At 35.0% G+C, this 13,736-nt stretch overlaps 1 protein-coding gene across 1 annotated transcript in view; it reads right to left on the bottom strand.

Annotated features, from left to right (window-relative positions):
• Nucleotides 1-13,736, bottom strand: part of Coq8 (ubiquinone biosynthesis protein COQ8, mitochondrial) — a 210,537-nt gene that overhangs the window by 172,343 nt on the left and 24,458 nt on the right. Inside the window, exon 2 of the mRNA XM_090398930.1 lies at nucleotides 9,939-10,135. Coding sequence (XP_090255056.1) covers nucleotides 9,939-10,133 — 195 coding nt within the window. The 5' untranslated portion in view covers nucleotides 10,134-10,135. The remainder of the gene's footprint in view (nucleotides 1-9,938; nucleotides 10,136-13,736) is intronic.

Here is a 13,736-nt window from a genome sequence, read left to right on the forward strand (position 1 = left end):
TGGTTATTTTCTCAGAGGTGCCCTGGATGTAGGGGATGGTGATAGACTTGGTGTAATCTTTATTGTGGAGGGGGGGGGGATAGTGGTTGTGGTTTACTGGTTTGAGTATTTTTTGGATTTTTTTGTTAATTCCGTAAACTAATTACCAGTTATGTATGACCAACGTATAAGCCTTGCTATAGAATTGAGTACTCTAATAGCATAAGGGTCATAAAATAAGAAGAGTTGGCTGATAAGGCCTTATAGGAAAGAATAAAGTAAGTGGATCTTCCTCAAAGTAGAAGAAGAAGAGGATAGATCCAGCTAGGGATCCATGGTAGTGCCACTTCCCTTACAATCACGATGATTGCCCCTAATGGCCCTGTTGGTCCACGAGTCCTTATTCAGTATATTCGGACCACCCCACCATATACACACCCATGTACGCATGAAAACACACACACACACACACGCGCGCGCGCGCGCGGTGGGCTCCCTTATCTGCCACCCAGGGTATGCGCTCTCTAGGGGTTGCAGGGTCCTCTCGAGAGCATTCGATAAATTTGGAAGAAGGCTAGTTCAGAAGCCTTAAGGTAGCAGCCCTACCACTGAACTATACCAACATTAGGCTAGTCCCCTGAGATGGAGAACATAATTCGACTTGTAAGCTGACAGAAAAAGATAATCGGATTGAATCTATGGAAAACGACCCTGGAATGGAAAAGGTAAAACAAAAATGGGAATGACAAAATATAATACACATAGCATACTGGAATGTAAGAGGAATAGCATATAAAGAAATAGAATTAGACCAAATATTAAATAAAAGAAAATTTAAAATAGCAGTAATCACTGAAACAAAAAAGAAATTAAAAGGAACTATGAGAACTAAAAATTTTAATGTGATATATAGTGGAGTTGACAGAGACCAAAGGGCACAAGCAGGAGTCATGATTTGGATTCATAACTCCCTTTCAAAACAGTTAAAACATTATAAATTATGGAATGAAAGAATAATAGAAACTAGAATAAAAATAGATAGAGGCTATTTAACAATAATTGGTTTATATGTCCCAGAAGAAGGAAGAGAACAGGATAATATTGATTTTTATAATCAGCTACAAAACATATATAATAAAATAAATAAAAATGATTACGTAATTTTAGCAGGAGACTTAAATGCAAGAATTTAAAATGCGAAAATTAATAATAATATAGGAATACTTTGAGAACACTTTCTAAACAGGAATGGTAAAAAACTGATCGACTTTGTAGTTTCTAATAAACTAAAAATAATGAATTCCTTCTATAAACATAAAGACATACATAAATATACTTGGGCAGCAAGAGGATGGAAATCAATATTAAATTATTTTACATTAAATGAAAAAAAAATTTTTTTTCATTAGATGTCAGAGTTCACAGAGGATGTGAAATAAGCAGTGACCACTTCCTTGTTAAAATAAAATTAAGATTACCAGCTAAATGGCTACAAGTAACAAGATCAGAAAGAAAATTTGAAACATTTGTTTATAAAACTAGACTATTGAATGACACAAACGTACAATGGCTATATGGACAAAGAATTAACCAATATCTAGTTAACCAATAACCAAAATAAAACAAAATGAAGAAATAGAAATAGAATGGCTTAATATAAAAACTATACTAAATGCAGCAGCAAATGAAAGCTTAGGAAAGACCAAAAAATTCAATAAAAGGAAAAAACTGAAGATCTGGGATGATACAATGAAAGAAATAATCAAAAAGAAGCCTATCACAAATGGTTAAGCAGTAAAAGATTACAAGATGAAATAGATTATAAAAGAATAAGATCCATAGCTAAAAGAGAAGTCAGAAAAAGAGAGAGCATCGTGAACAAATTTGTTTCTAATTTAGAACATGATTTATATAAAATAAGACCCACTGTATATAAAATTTTGAAACACTTAAATGCAGATACCAAAGAAAACATAAAATTAAACACCGAATTGAAATTAGAAGAATTTCTAAATTACTACACAGAATTGTGGACAGACAAATGTTTTAAAAAAGGCAACTGGCAGACAATTAACGAAAAAGAAAAGGAAATAACTAAAGAAGAATTAGAAATAAGCCTGATAGAAACAAGATATGGAAAATCACCTGGAAAGATAAGTTAGGTTCAGAACTATATAAATATGCAGGAACAAGATTCAAAGAAAGACTCTTATTATTTTTAAATAAAATTTATTCAACTGGTATCCCCCCCCCCCCAATAGAATGGAAAAAAGCAATTGTGATTCCTATCTTAAAGTAAGGTAATAGAGATGACCCTAAAAACTATAGAGGTATCAGTATACTAAATTCCTGTTACAAAATATATAGCAGAATTTTAAATAGTAAAACTAACGAAATATTCTGAAAACTTTATTTTAGAAGTACAGAATGGATTTAGAAAAGGACGATCATGTATAGACTTGGCCTTTTGCCTAAAATTAATAATAGAGAAAAGAAGAGAATACAATTTAGAAACACATATTACATTTATAGACTTTGAAAAAGCAGTTGACAAAGTTAAAAGAAACATATTATTTAACATATTAAAAGAAAGACAAATACCAAATAATATCCTAAAAGCTATCACAAGTATATATGAAAATAATCAAATACAAGAGAGATAAACCAAGGGGTCTGACAGGGATGTCCCCTCTCAGTAACTCTTTTTAATATTTACTTAAATGAAATAATAATAAAATGGAATAAGAATTTACATCAAGGAATTAAACTTTCTCCTACAGTAAACTTAAACACTCTCCTTTTTGCCGACGACCAAATAATAATTACAAATTCTGAAGTTTCCAGAATCCCAGTTTCCAGGGATGACCTCTGGTTCTCCCCCAATCTCCCACTATTTTCTGTAGAACTTCTCCAGCAATGATCCTATAACAACCCGTTACCAACTTGAAGGTTGGTAAGGGGTTGTTATAGGATTCCACCAGACTCTGAAAATTACATCTTCTTAATCTTTCCTCATACTCGATGTTCCAGAGGTGAAAAACTACCTTAGTCAATCGCCTTTGGACCCTTTCCAACATCTCTTCATCCTTCTGAAAACCAGGTGACCAAATCTGGGCACAATAGTCCATGTGTGGCCTAATCAAAGCCTTATACAATGGAACAAGAATCTCCCTACTTCTACATGTCAGTGTCCTCCGCATCATTCCCAGAAACCTTTGTGTTGTCTTCACAATTTTGGCTATGTGTCCTCTAAATTTCAGATCCTTATCCACTATCACCCCCCCCCCTTCCCAGATCTCTTATTTCTTCCACCTCCAACAATATATCCTCACCATGCATAAATTCTGCATCCCATCTTTGTTTTCCAAATTTTAAAACCTTACATTTTGCAACAATGAACTCATATCCCCATTTCTGTGCCCAATCACTCAATTTATTCAAGTCTTCTTGTAAGGCCACAACATCTTCACTACTCTTCATGGTTTGTCCCAACTTTGCATCATCTGCAAACAACTGAATATCTCCATCCAAATCTTCACCTATATCGTTAATATACAAGTTAAATAGTAATGGCCCCAAAACAGACCCCTGAGGCAGTCCACTAGTGACTTTCCTTTTCCAGGATATCGCTCCCCCGTACACAACTTGTTGATACCTATCAGATAGCCAGTCTTCAATCTAATGCAACAATCCATAGATGGCGAACCTATGGCACGCATGCCAGAGGTGGCACATCCGAGAATTTCGCTGGCACGTCACCGATTTACAGGCGATATCCTTTTATATGCTTATAAATTCAACTTTTTTAAAAATTATTACAATACGTACAAGTTAAATTTTGTTTTACACGAAAGAGCAGCTATGAAGACGTACATATGGTTGGTGCTGTATTAACAAAAGATCACGCAACTCAAAGACAAAGGCAACCGACAAGTGTTGAGTTGAAATGCTAATTCTCTTCAACCGAATTCCATAACATCTGAAACTGTCATAACAACATTTGCTATATATTTCTTAGTTTTCACACATTCACGACGGGGTGTCGTTTATCATTCCAACGGAACTTCTCATTACCGGTGGGCTCAACTCACACAAACTTTCAACCCTTGGTTGAATTTTATTCCTGCTTGTTTGCTTTTGAGTTGGCAGGTGAACTCACACATGCATTATATGTATAGTGACCATATTTTTTTGGAGAAAATAAAAGAAAAATCAGAAATTGTTTCATAATAAATAAATAAATAAATAAAAACAGGTCCGCGCGGTTAGCCTAGTGGTTATGCGCTTCGCAACCATATGCCTGGGGAAGGAGTGTCCTAGGTTCGATTCCCGTCGGTGACGTGAGGAGCTGAAGGATCTTTCTCAGCTATAGCCAAGTTAGTTAGCCAGTCTTGGGGCGTGGACAGCAGGGTTTTTTCCCCAGTTTATTCTGGGGTTTTTCATCCCACAAAGCAGGCAAACTGGCCTTGAGAACTCAACATTACAGGCCATAGGATACACCGGGGCATAAGGCTGACCACCTTATCCTGTAAACGGAGTGAGGTCCGATGATCAACGGACCCTTGACACCGCAAGGTAAAAGAGGGTATAAGGAAGATGAGATGAGATAAAAACAGGTTGTGTTTATTTGTTTCACTAAAACTAAAAACTTTATAACGTTTATTGTAAAATATAAGCATATACACAGCATTTTAAACAATCATATTACTTTAAAAAATTTAATTTTGATACTTTTCACAAAAATGAACTTTTTTTTTAATAAATCAGGTTTGTGTTTTAAAAATTCATAAAACTGTATACAATTCATGTCAAAGTTCCATTTGGTATAAACGCATGCTTTCAATGTTTGGATTTTTAATTGGTTTTTTTCACTGATACTAATGAAAATAAAAATACTCGTTCACTGGGGGCATTAGATCCAGGGAGACATAAGCAAAATTCAACGATTTTTAAAATGTTTTTATAAGATATGTGTTTATCTGTGCAATATTTAAAAATTTCAAGCCATCTACATTGGCATGACTCGTCATTTTGTCACCATTCTTCGATCTTTACACTGGTGACATAACTTTTAATACTCATCAAATAGTTCGCCGTCATTTATGTTTAGGTTCCAGTGACTGGAAGTGAACAAAACACTTTCCTTGATCTTCGCCCGCAGAGGGATCTCATAGTAGGACCCATGCAAATACTTCCATTTCCACGCAAGAGCTGACTCAGTTATTTAAATAATCAATGCAGGTTTGGTAAAATTTATGAATTGCATATTTAAATATGTGGGTATCAATATTCAATTTACTATTTCAATTCACAAAATAAGGGACAAAATGGCCATTATAGAAAAAAAAAATCTAAAGGAATGAGCAGTGAAATAAAGGACTGTCCTCTTAAATAAAGGACGTATGGTCACTGTAATTATATGGCATGTTTCAATTCATGGTAGAATTTTATTTGAAGTTAGCCTTTGTGATCTGTCATAATGACATCGAGAATTTCAAATGCAATAAAAAGAAAACACTTATTTCATGTAACTGAAAAATTGGACAATAGATTTTAGTTAGATACTGTGTTTCAGTGCATCGTACGGTTTTTCTTGAGTCTCTACAGCATAGTTTATCTGGGAGGGGACAACAATAGTGCAATTAGAGACAGCTGGAATGAAAACTGCTCTAACTAATGAATCAAACTATTTGTTGAGAAATACAGGGTGGCCATAAAATAATTTTCCCTCTTTGGAGGCATCTGTAGCTAAAACCAATAAACGGAATGCGACCAAATTTTATATTGAGACTTTTGAAGGCATGGGGAGATGATTTCTGCTAAAAAAAGATTTAGTATGAAAAGTCGCCGATAGGGGAAATTTTGGCAGATAAAAGATAATTACATTAAAGGCAGATAAAATGGAATAATAACATTTCAACGGTGTAAGTGACATTTGCGTCACTCATTCCAGCTGGATATGTGGCATGTTACGATGATAATAATAATTAAACTAAATGAACAACTTGCAAGAGACAGAAATTAATGTAGTGATTGAACTCACAGGAAATAATGTTTTATTAATCAAATTCAGGGTCTCCTGGGCCACATACACGATTTTCAATGTGCTGACCTTTCTTGTGTACAACAAATTGCATTTTATCTGACTTTAATGTAATTATCTGCTCATTTTCGGCTAAGCCAGCGCCAATATTCCCCCTATCGTCGACTTTTGGTACTAAATCTTTTTTTCACGGAATTCATCTCCCCCATGCCTTCAAAAGTCTCAATATAAAATTTGGTCTCATTCCGTTTATTGGTTTTAGCTGCGGATTCCTCCAAAGAGGGAAAGTTATTTAATGGCCACCCTATATAGACTGCAAAAGCCTCTGTACCTTATTCAGGGATACAATAAAACTACACTTGGTTTTCTTGTATCTGCAGTGTAATGGCTGTTGGAGAGGGCATGTTGTTACCACGGGGAGTGAGTTACTATCGCCCCGACGTGAATATGTTTAAACATTTTTTGTGTTCGAGGTTATATGCAATTTTTGATGTCTTTTTTTTGTAAACTAAAATCAGGAGTGTGAGTTATGTGCGAGGACATGTTATATTCGAGTAAATACGGTTCAGCATTTCGCTGAAAAGTTGACATCCTTCTGCAGCTTCCCTGCTCAGTTGACTTCTATGGTGAGTTACAATGCATAAATATTTTTCTCACTACTGTTTTTTTTTTCTTTTTCAAACCAACATCATTAAAATCAATTTAATAATACAATAATCAATTTTACACTGAATAATATTATATATTTATATATATAATTTTTTTTATAATTAAATATTATTTATAAACAATATTTTAAATCAAGGGGATATAAAATCCACATTGTTTTAAAACCGAATAAGAAACTCAAAGATTGGAATCAGAGAGTTTCATGCCGAATATAGTAAACTATGAAGTATCGGCGATCACTAGCGTGAGCTAATGCAAGTGACCCTAGTACATAGTACAATATCGGACAACTCGCTGCAAAGGTGGGGAAAGTTCAGATCGCTATTCTTAGGTATTTTCCATAATGTAAAAACATATTTCCTAGGAAATGTATGCTGTTATTACATTATGGAGGGAGGTCACTACCCAAACCGGTTTCAGCCTTTTTTGAGGCTTCATCAGTGAGTAGCTAGACCATAATACACTTTGGTATTATGGTCTAGCTACTTCCCTCCATAATGTAATAACAGCATACATTTCCTAGGAAATATGTTTTTACATTATGGAAAATACCTAAGAATAGCGATCTGAACTTTCCCCACCTTTGCAACGAGTTGTCCGATATTGTACTACATACTAGGGTCACTTGCATTAGCTCACGCTAGTGATCGCCGATACTTTATAGTTTACTATATTCGGCATGAAACTCTCTGATTCCAATCTTTGAGTTTCTTATTCGGTTTTAAAACAATGTGGATTTTATATCCCCTTAATTTAAAATATTGTTGAAATATTGTTTATATCGCCGAAATGAAGCTTATTAGCTCTTTATTTATATTATTTATAAAACTATAATTATAGGGAGCATGTGTAGCTCAGTGGATGTGGCGTTTGCACAACACAGCGCTTGACCGCACTAAGGGAGACTTGCTTTTGAATCTAGTCAGCAACTAGAGGAAATTTTTCTAAGCTTTTTTTGACCGGTTCCCAAGTTAGTCAATCTCTGGCACGGGCAAGTGGGTTTTTTCTACAAGAAACTCATGTTTTTTCTTCCTGTAAACTGAAGAAAATCAATCGTAGAACACACATTATTTCAGATATTAAATATACTGTGTTAGGGACCACGAGATGGCTGCACATGTTGAGCTGTCTCTCTTCACTGTGTGCTGCTTAATTAGTGATAGCCTTGGGCCATCTATCTCTGATTGGGTACCAGTAGAGATTGAACTGCCCACTCCGTCTCCAAAAGTTAGACAGGACTAAATGGCTTCGCCTACCTCACTATACGGGAATAAAAAGGCGTTACCTGATTTTTTTTTTTTTTTTTGCTGAAATTATAATTATTTATAAAATATTATATAATATTAATTAATTAATTTTTCCCCTACTAAAAACTTCCCGGCACTTCAGCAACCTGATTTGTAAATTTTTGGCACACGCTGGCACGACAGCAACTCAATTTATAAACTTTTGGGATGTGCACATAAAAAGATTCGCCACCACTGCACTAATCTAATATCCAACCCCATCTGCTCTAGTTTGACTATCAATTTATAATGAGGTAGTCTATCAAAAGCCTTTGCGAAATCTAAGTATATTACTGTGTATCCTTCTCCTCTGTCCAAGGAAGCAGTCACTTTATTGTAATAAGTAAGTAGATTACTAAAATATGACCTCCCTTTAGCAAATCCACGTGCTAAAGATAATACCATTATCTTTAGCACATGATCAAAGATAATACCATTGTTGTCAACCCAATTCTGGATCCTAGTTCTCACAAGCTTCTCCAACAACTTAAACACAACACCTGACACACAGATAGGCCTATAGTTTGATGCTTGAGTTCGATCACCTCCTTTATGAAGTGGCACAATCTTGCCCTCCTATTCTTCTTCTATATTATTCTTCCTTCAACTCCTCTTGACATGTTAAAGCACTTAGTTGTCTCCTAAGTTTTTCATAATCACAGGCCTTCAAAATTCCACAGATATCTTTCCTCACAAAGAACTTTCAGCCCAGGCGATCACTTCATAGTCACTCTCGCCAAGTGGAGAAAGATTATAAACATGATTAATGAATCAAGTAATTTGCCATTTTCAGATCACTTAATTATGTCGATTTTAGTATTTACTGAACTTTTTTTTGTCACTTCACAATAACTAAAAAAAAGTGTGAATAAAATCAATAATGAAAATGAAAAAATAGATAAAGCAAACTATGAATTTTACAAGAGCTGAAAATAAAGAATAAAAGGAACAAAAAATCTGTTATATAAATTTATTTTAAAATTTATACTAGATGTAATTCCTATATACATGTTTTGCTGTCCATGTGGCTAACAGCATCATCAAGAGGTTGATTAACATAAGTAAACACTAACAAAAAAATTAAATGTTTTCCAATAACAGTTAATATCTATAAGTTGAAAAGATTGGAATGATAGTTTAATCACAAGTATAATTAGGCATGATACATGCAATCCAATCTCTACACTGTTGTATAAACTCTGTATGCGATTGCTGGCATAGAAGAGATCTTGAATGTTACACATGTTAATTAATGACTTCCAGATGTCATGAAAGATCATTCCATGATTTCTGTTTAGTGTGCATTTTGAACAAATGCCCTTGAAGGACTCCTTGAACAACTTGTCAAAGTATTTCTCTTAAGTAGGGCATGGAGGATGCTTCCCAATTTAAAGTGTGATGTTCTTTGAGAATGTGTGCTACGAGTCTACTTTTTTCCCCCCTTTTGTTTTCAACCTTGAATAACAGAACTTTAAGCATACTAAAAAATGATGAAATCAAATGAAAACAAGAACTTCAAATCCTATTTAACCACTTCCTCCAAAAATGGATACTCAAAAAACTTTTATATTCTGATGAACCATCCTGTGATAACCCAGAAATTAATTACAAAAGCACAGTATCCATTTCATACGTTGGCTATGCATCAAGTAAAATAGCCAAAAATATTAAAGGCAGTCAACATTAAAACTGCCTTCAAACTGCTCAACACCTTATGAAGCTTTCTATGCTCCCCCCTAAAGACAAAGTTCCATTTTTTAAATATCAGGGTGTATTCAAGATTCTGTATTCTTCTGGAAAGATATACATAGGTCAGACTTGGTGACGTTTTGAAATCTGCAACAACCTATAAGCAACATTGAAAGCAAAATGTCCAATCATTCTCCCAAGTAAATAGCATGAAATAGTTCTGCATAATGGTACTAAATAAATTACAACATCCCAGAAATTTAAACACTTACCTTTGAAGGTTTTCTAGCAATAACTGAACTTGCTGCTTCTTCCAAACAAAACAGAAACTGCTGAGTAAGTGGAAGTAGACTAGAATTTTTCCATCCTGATTTTAACTGTTTTTCTTGAAGTGACAATGCAGACTTAGTAACAAACTGTAACCCTCTTAAAACAATGAAGAAGTCTTTAGTTTTTGTTCCAACCATTTCTAGAATGAATAATTTATCCATTTTATTTCATATATTTACTTTTTATTTTATTACCTTAAAATAATATAAATTATTAAAAAGTAATAATTTATATTTTTATTCCACAGATGAAAATGACTGATAATGTTCAGTATTAAGATATAAGAATCGGCTTCTCATAATCATACCAATTCACAAATTTTGTTCATAATACTGTATCAGGTTATCTGATAATTTTGAAGAAGGACCTCAAACACATCATCCTGTTCTTGCATAGTCATGTCACTTTATCTACACTGGTTTCCATAAATTAAGGAAGAAAGAGAAAAAAAACACGATAACTCAGAACTTTTATGATTAATTTTTATGCAATTCAGTGAAAAGCAGTACGATATGAGATGTGAAAGAAACACCCACAAACATTGTAAATAAATAGTTTAATTCAGTAATAAATGGGTATACATAAAGACAATGGTCAAAAACAGATATCAAAATGAGATGGTCAAAGTGTCCCAATAAGGATTGCAGTCATTCCGCAATTAAATGGTAATAATTTATATTACCTTTAATATAACAATAAAGCCGCATACCCATAAAGCACTTATAATGTTTCATACTGTTATCAACTCAGTTGGTAATAACAACCAGTGCTCCTACAAAGCTCGTCTAAGTCCCTGAAGGTTTTAAGGAGAGGCTGAGAGCATCAACATATTTTCCTAGCTAGGGCATCCCAGGCATGCTAGCAATAGAATTAGGGTCAGGAGGTCTGGATGGTCAGTCCATACTTACGATAGCCTTGGCTTGAAGATACTTGTTCATGAGACTCTTTTGATGAGGATGAGCATTACTGACTTGCAGGATAAAGATCTCGCCTATTGCACCCACAAATGGATGCACATAGGGATCCAGGACCTTGTCTCTATAAGTTGCAGCATTCATTGTTCTGCTAGGAAGCACATGCACAGGTTTAACATCTGTGCATGTGCTTCCTAGCAGAACAATGTCATGTTAAACATGCACAGGTTTAACATGATAATACCCCTAACACAGATGTTAGGGGTATGATAATGTGTCCCTGGAACATGTCTTTAAACAATACCAACTCCTTCTGGTCTTGGGTCCAGTTGAAGTAGAGCCTGACTCATTTCAAATGTTCTTCCTGTGTTGTGGGGGATAGGGGCACAGAGGACTACCAGTCACTTAGCATACAGAGTACCATCATGAAGACTTCTGAGCACAGTAGAAGCAGATACCAATGTTCCTGTAGCTGACGCAAGGTCGGATTGTAGCTGATTCAGGGTAGTCTTCCTGTTTCAGTGAGCAGATAATCAGAGATATTGGTCACCTACTCAGTTGTAGCCAGTGGTCTTCCTTCACTATATCTCTGGGATACTGTTTGTGGCTGTTGGAATTGGTTCTACATTCTGTGAACCATGGAACAATTGACATGCCAACATCTGGCTATCTTCACCTGATTTTGGCCAGCATCTAGTTTTATGAGGCTATGATGTCTTGCAGCCATATCCAAGAATTTTGCTATCACAAAATGCCTTGTTCTCACTTCAGAGACAAAATGGAGAACCACTCCAACATGGCATGGTAATTTGCATATACCACTGACAACATTACTCCTTTGTATACAATTACCAGATTGTATACTTTCATACTTGTATACAATTTGTATACTTGACTTTCATATGTTTTTCCCCTTTTTGACCTGAGTTTTCATGATTTCTTTGTTACTTAATTTATAGAAATGATATTATCGCTATCAGACCTCTGGGGAATCACAAGCGACTCATCACCAGAGGTTCCCCATTACCTGATCTGATTGCAGGCTGGTTAGGGGATGATATTTAACAAGAATTCTTTGGGTTGAGTTTTGCTCATATCCATTAGCAATCATCACAATCTTTGGTGTTGTGTGTTGGTAGTGGTCAGTTCTGTTGTATGTAAATGAAGGATCATGTAGTAGTGACAGTAGTTTATATGGAGTGGAGTGTCCTTCCTCAATGAGTCCTTGGAGATGATGTAATAATAATTAATAATTGATTCATTATAATGCATTTATATTAAATTCATATACCATTTTTGCTTCTACTACTCTCTCTAGTAATGCATTCCACTTAATCAACCACTTCATGCTTAACTGATCCCCAGCAACATAAAACTTTTAGTGATGGCAACTTGTCTTATTCTCTCTATTTTAGTTCTATGAATAATAATAATTATCAATTTCATTATATTTATCCTTAAGGAGTGCATGGAATACTATGATTATGCATGATTATGCTTACATTACTGCTTGTCACGTGCCAACAATTTTCTTTGAAATTTAGTCTTTTAGCTTTCAGCACTATATTGACATATCTTATATTTCTGTCATTTGATTGCATCATTCTACCTTGATCTTGGTCTTCAACTGGTTCTTTTTCCTGATATCTTGGAATCAAACACTTGCTTTGCTAACTTTTCTTCTCCCATTGTTTAAATGGCCATGCCAACTAAAATTAACTCTGTTCACATATTCCTGAATACTAACAATGTTGAGTTCCTTCATCTTATTATTTTTAAAGGCTACAGTAATTTTTGTTTAAATACATATTTTGTATTTAAACAAAGTTAGTTAATATTACAATTTTTAAGAAATGCATTTTTTTTTTTTAAATCAAAACTAAAATCGAACTTTGAAATGAGAGATGGAACAAGATTTATTTTATAAGAGGAATTTTATTCAAGGAGGTGTGGAAGTCAAGGAATTCAGGGTGTTGGCAGACAGATGAACGAAACTGAAGGGCCACATTGCAAAAGTTACCTAGAATACTGCACTGTTTAATCTTTTTTATCACTGACATTGTCAGTGGATTGCAGGGAGGGGGAATATTTAGTTATTTGCAGATAATGTGAAGCTAGGAAGGGTTATTAGTAATAGTGCAGATGTGGCAGCCCTGCAAAAGGATTTGAATAAACTGGACAGATGGGCAAATGAATGGGAGATATCAGTTTAATGCAGCAAAATGTAAAATCTTGACGTTTAGGATACATCGACGGGAGGCTGCATATTCTGTTGGAGAAGCTGTACTGGAGAAAGTAGAGGAGGCAAGAGATCTGGGGATGATGATTGATAGAAACCTAAAATTCAGGGAATATATTGCAAAGGTGGTGAAGGTAACCCAGAGGATTGCTGCAATATTGAGAAGAATACTGACCTGCAGAGATAAAAGAGTGGTCATGCCATTATATAAAACCCTGATCAGACCAAATTTGGTACCCAGGATTTCAAGGGAATAAATTAACTGTGGAAAGGGTACAGCAGCAGATAACAAAGATGGTTTCAATACTGTACAATGTTAGATATGAGGACAAATTGAGGAAATATGGACTGCAGAGTTCTGGTAGATAGAAGAAGGAGAGGTGATATGATTAAGACTTTTAAACTGTTGAGAGGTAGTTACAGGGTTGACACTGGGGAGTTATTTTGCTTGGCGGAACAGGGGGAAAGGTGCAAGGACAAAGGGGGCCATCCCTGGAAGTTATGAAAGGAAGCTGTGAACAAGAGGGTGAGGAGTGGTCTCTTTGCATGGACTATTATTATGATTCAGGCCTCCATGGAGGCCTGAA

Source organism: Typopeltis vanoorti, chromosome 1, assembly GCF_054136105.1.
Source record: "Typopeltis vanoorti isolate ZY-2024b chromosome 1, IOZ_Tvanoo_1.0, whole genome shotgun sequence".
Classification (NCBI taxonomy): domain Eukaryota; kingdom Metazoa; phylum Arthropoda; class Arachnida; order Uropygi; family Thelyphonidae; genus Typopeltis; species Typopeltis vanoorti.